This window comes from Silurus meridionalis, chromosome 1 (assembly GCF_014805685.1).
Source record: "Silurus meridionalis isolate SWU-2019-XX chromosome 1, ASM1480568v1, whole genome shotgun sequence".
Lineage (NCBI taxonomy): Eukaryota > Metazoa > Chordata > Actinopteri > Siluriformes > Siluridae > Silurus > Silurus meridionalis.
The window spans coordinates 1,524,356-1,529,017 of record NC_060884.1 but is presented as its reverse complement, the minus strand read 5'-3'; the positions used below and the strand labels follow the sequence as shown (position 1 = coordinate 1,529,017).

The 4,662-nt window shown below is 42.3% G+C and overlaps 1 protein-coding gene across 1 annotated transcript; it reads right to left on the bottom strand.

The window, feature by feature from the left end:
- Nucleotides 1-209: 209 nt before the first annotated feature.
- On the bottom strand, nt 210-1,743 carry LOC124389093 (GTP-binding protein Rhes-like). Its single transcript, XM_046854327.1, has one exon. It carries the CDS (start codon nt 1,529-1,531, stop codon nt 905-907), a length of 627 nt encoding a protein of 208 aa, XP_046710283.1. The 5' UTR covers nt 1,532-1,743; the 3' UTR covers nt 210-904.
- Between the last annotated feature and the right edge of the window lie 2,919 nt (nt 1,744-4,662).

Here is a 4,662-nt window from a genome sequence, read left to right as displayed (position 1 = left end):
TACTTTGAAGAACCTACAATATGACATTTTTCAGTTGTTTCACACTTTTTTGTTATGTATATAATTCCATATATAATTCCACATGTGTTAATTCATAGTTTTGATGCCTTCAGTGTGAATCTACAATTTTCATAGTCATGAAAATAAAGAAAACTCTTTGAATGAGAAGGTGTGTCCAAACTTTTGGTCTGTACTGTACATGTACACACACACACACACACACACACACACACACACACACACACACGTTATTTATATACAATATGTTATGTTCATTTGGTACCTTAGAGGTGCCAAAACTTCTGCACCCAGTGTATAACATTTTTTTTTTTTTTTAAATGAGAGTTTCAGCTTTACAATGAAATCGGTTTTAATCACATGACCACAAGCCTTTCAGCTTCATTGTAATTCTAAGCTGGTAGGTGATCACAGGAAGCCCTGAGCATGAAGAACCTGAGAAAACAGATATGAACACCATCGAACCAAACAACAATAAAGAATCTTTACTATATGGTACAACTACTGAGAATTGAATTTCCAAAAAACCCCAAAAAACGCAGAATATTTTCTGAACACTGATCGAAAGTCTTTTCTGGAGCAGCACAAAACATTTCAAAGTGTTTTTACGAGTTCTTTACCTTTATGTTCATTTATTCATTTATTCTTCTCCTTCAGTTCCTCTCACACCTGCAGTCAGGAGGCAGAGAGGAATTCTGGGTGGTGAAGAATCTGCTCAGGGTTTTCCTGTAACTGTTCATTTTCCTCTCCTGCATGAAAGAACAAACCAGAGAAGATCTGAAAGTTCTGGAGAAGAGAGAGAGAGAGGTATGGAGGTGTCATTCGGTGAACATCTTGGAGATGTTGCCTCCTGAAGAAACGTCCTGAACACGTGTGATGTTTGCGTTTAGGACACTGTGCAGCTGTTGGTTTTATTCATCGGAGGTCTGAAGTTTGCGTCTTTAGGATATGTCTCCCGGCGTCGCCTCAGCGCTGGGCTCAGGCGCCTGGGAAGGTTGGTTTGCTGGAGAAGTTCTCTGAACACCTCCACGACATGCTCGTTCTCCTTCGCCGAAGCCTCCAGGAAGTTGTTGTTCCAGTCCACCTCCACCGTTGCCAGGACGTCTTCAGAGCGCACTTGTCTGCACTCATCAAGGTCGCTCTTGTTTCCGACCACCACAATGGGGGTGAACTTGTCCTCCTTGATCTCCAGGATCTCATCGCGCAGATTCTTGACCGTCTCGAGAGACTCTGCATTATCGATGGAGTAGACGAGCGCAAAGGCATCGCCGTTACGGATGGAGAGCTTGCGCATGGCTGGGAACGAGTAGCTGCCGCTCGTGTCCAGGATCTCCACGCTCACCTTGACGCCCGAGAACTCGTACTCTTTTCTATGCAGCTCCTCCACCGTGCGCTTGTGCTTGGTCTCGAACGATTCGTTCAGGAAGCGACGGATCAGAGACGTCTTGCCTACGCCGGCTGCTCCCATGAACACCAGACGCACCTGGGTCTTCTCCTTCACTTCGAGAGACATGGTCTTGGAAACAGATCTCCTGATGCTTGAGGTTTTTTTGGTCTTTCTTCACGTTTCGCTTCTTCTTCTTTTGCTTCTTCTTCTCCTCAAAATCGTTCCTTTCAGCACAACAGATTATCTTTGAGCTCCTCTGCACTCGTGTGTTTGTGACTCGTAGTAAAAGCTCACGGATGCCTCTGTAGCGTAGCAAGTGCTCCATTATATATCCACCTCCTCCCTCTGAGACTCCGCCCCCTGCTCTTCTGAGCCAATCAGATCACAGCAGGGAGTCCAACACACCAGAGTTCTAATGCAAACTGATAGCAGTGTTTGTACCGGGAGGACGGTGTGTGTGTGTGTGTGTGTGTGTGTGTGTGTGTGTGTGCGTGCGTGCATGAGTGTGTGTGTTTTTTTTTTCAAGCAGAAAAACTGTTCTCCTCACAGTAAATGAATATTTATGGCGATTTGAATTGAATGAAGATGAAGTGAAAGGAGTTGAAATGTGAGACAGAAGTGGTCCAGATGTGAGCAAAGGCATTTAACATTTAGTTCTTAAATACAAACAATACTTTTTTCCTTTTTGGTGGAAAACAGAGAGCCAGTGGAAAACCCTCAGAGACCCACTGAGAACATATAACAATCCACACTCAAGATTAAACCGTGGAACCTGAAGCACCACAAATATAATTTAATATAGAGGATAAAATAATAGGAGCTGATCTCCAACATTCATCTCTAACTTTCCATCATACATCTCCATCATACATCTCCATCATACATCTCTATCATTCACCTCCATCATTCACCTCCATCATACATCTCCATCATTCACCTCCATCATTCATCTCCATCATACATCTCCATCATTCATCTCCATCATACATCTCCATCATTCACCTCCATCATACATCTCCATCATTCACCTCCATCATTCATCTCCATCATACATCTATCATTCACCTCCATCATACATCTCCATCATACATCTCCATCATTCATCTCCATCATACATCTCCATCATTCACCTCCATCATACATCTCCATCATTCACCTCATCATTCATCTCCATCATACATCTCCATCATTCACCTCCATCATACATCTCTATCATTCACCTCCATCATACATCTCCATCATTCCTCCATCATTCATCTCCATCATACATCTCATCATTCACCTCCATCATTCATCTCCATCATTCACCTCCATCATACATCTCCATCATTCACCTCCATCATACATCTCCATCATTCACCTCCATCATACATCTCCATCATTCACCTCCATCATTCATCTCCATCATACATCTCCATCATACATCTCCATCATTCACCTCCATCATACATCTCTATCATTCACCTCCATCATACATCTCCATCATTCACCTCCATCATACATCTCTATCATTCACCTCCATCATACATCTCCATCATTCACCTCCATCATACATCTCCATCATTCACCTCCATCATTCATCTCCATCATACATCTCCATCATACATCCATCATTCACCTCCATCATCTCCATCATCATCTCCATCATTCATCTCCATCATACATCTCCATCATTCACCTCCATCATACATCTCCATCATTCACCTCCATCATACATCTCCATCATTCACCTCCATCATTCATCTCCATCATACATCTCCATCATACATCTCCATCATTCACCTCCATCATACATCTCTATCATTCACCTCCATCATACATCTCCATCATTCACCTCCATCATACATCTCATCATTCACCTCCATCATACATCTCCATCATTCACCTCCATCATACATCTCCATCATTCACCTCCATCATACATCTCCATCATTCACCTCCATCATACATCTCATCATTCACCTCCATCATACATCTCCATCATTCACCTCCATCATTCATCTCCATCATACATCTCATCATTCACCTCCATCATACATCTCCATCATTCACATCTCCATCATTCATCTCCATCATTCACCTCCATCATACATCTCCATCATTCACCTCCATCATTCATCTCCATCATACATCTCCATCATTCACCTCCATCATACATCTCCATCATTCACCTCCATCATCTCCATCATTCACCTCCATCATTCATCTCCATCATACATCTCCATCATTCACCTCCATCATTCATCTCCATCATTCACCTCCATCATACATCTCCATCATTCACCTCCATCATACATCTCCATCATTCACCTCCATCATACATCTCCATCATTCACCTCCATCATTCATCTCCATCATACATCTCCATCATACATCTCCATCATTCACCTCCATCATACATCTCTATCATTCACCTCCATCATACATCTCCATCATTCACCTCCATCATACATCTCTATCATTCACCTCCATCATACATCTCCATCATTCACCTCCATCATACATCTCCATCATTCCTCCATCATTCATCTCCATCATCATCTCCATCATACATCTCCATCATTCACCTCCATCATTCATCTCCATCATTCACCTCCATCATACATCTCCATCATTCACCTCCATCATTCTCCATCATTCACCTCCATCATACATCTCCATCATTCACCTCCATCATTCATCTCCATCATCATCTCCATCATTCACCTCCATCATTCATCTCCATCATACATCTCCATCATTCACCTCCATCATACATCTCTATCATTCACCTCCATCATTCACCTCCATCATACATCTCCATCATTCACCTCCATCATACATCTCCATCATACATCTCCATCATTCACCTCCATCATACATCTCCATCATTCACCTCCATCATACATCTCTATCATTCACCTCCATCATACATCTCCATCATTCACCTCCATCATACATCTCCATCATTCACCTCCATCATTCATCTCCATCATACATCTCCATCATTCACCTCCATCATACATCTCTATCATTCACCTCCATCATACATCTCCATCATTCACCTCCATCATACATCTCCATCATTCACCTCCATCATACATCTCCATCATACATCTCCATCATTTACCTCCATCATACATCTCTATCATTCCTCCATCATTCACCTCCATCATACATCTATATCATACATCTCCATCATTCACCCCATCATACATCTCTATCATTCACCTCCATCATACATCTCCATCATTCACCTCCATCATACATCTATCATT

What these genes read in the sequence shown, in the direction of transcription:
- LOC124389093 (XM_046854327.1), bottom strand. Translation starts at nt 1,531, where the DNA reads ATGTCTCTCGAAGTGAAGGAGAAGACCCAGGTGCGTCTGGTGTTCATG.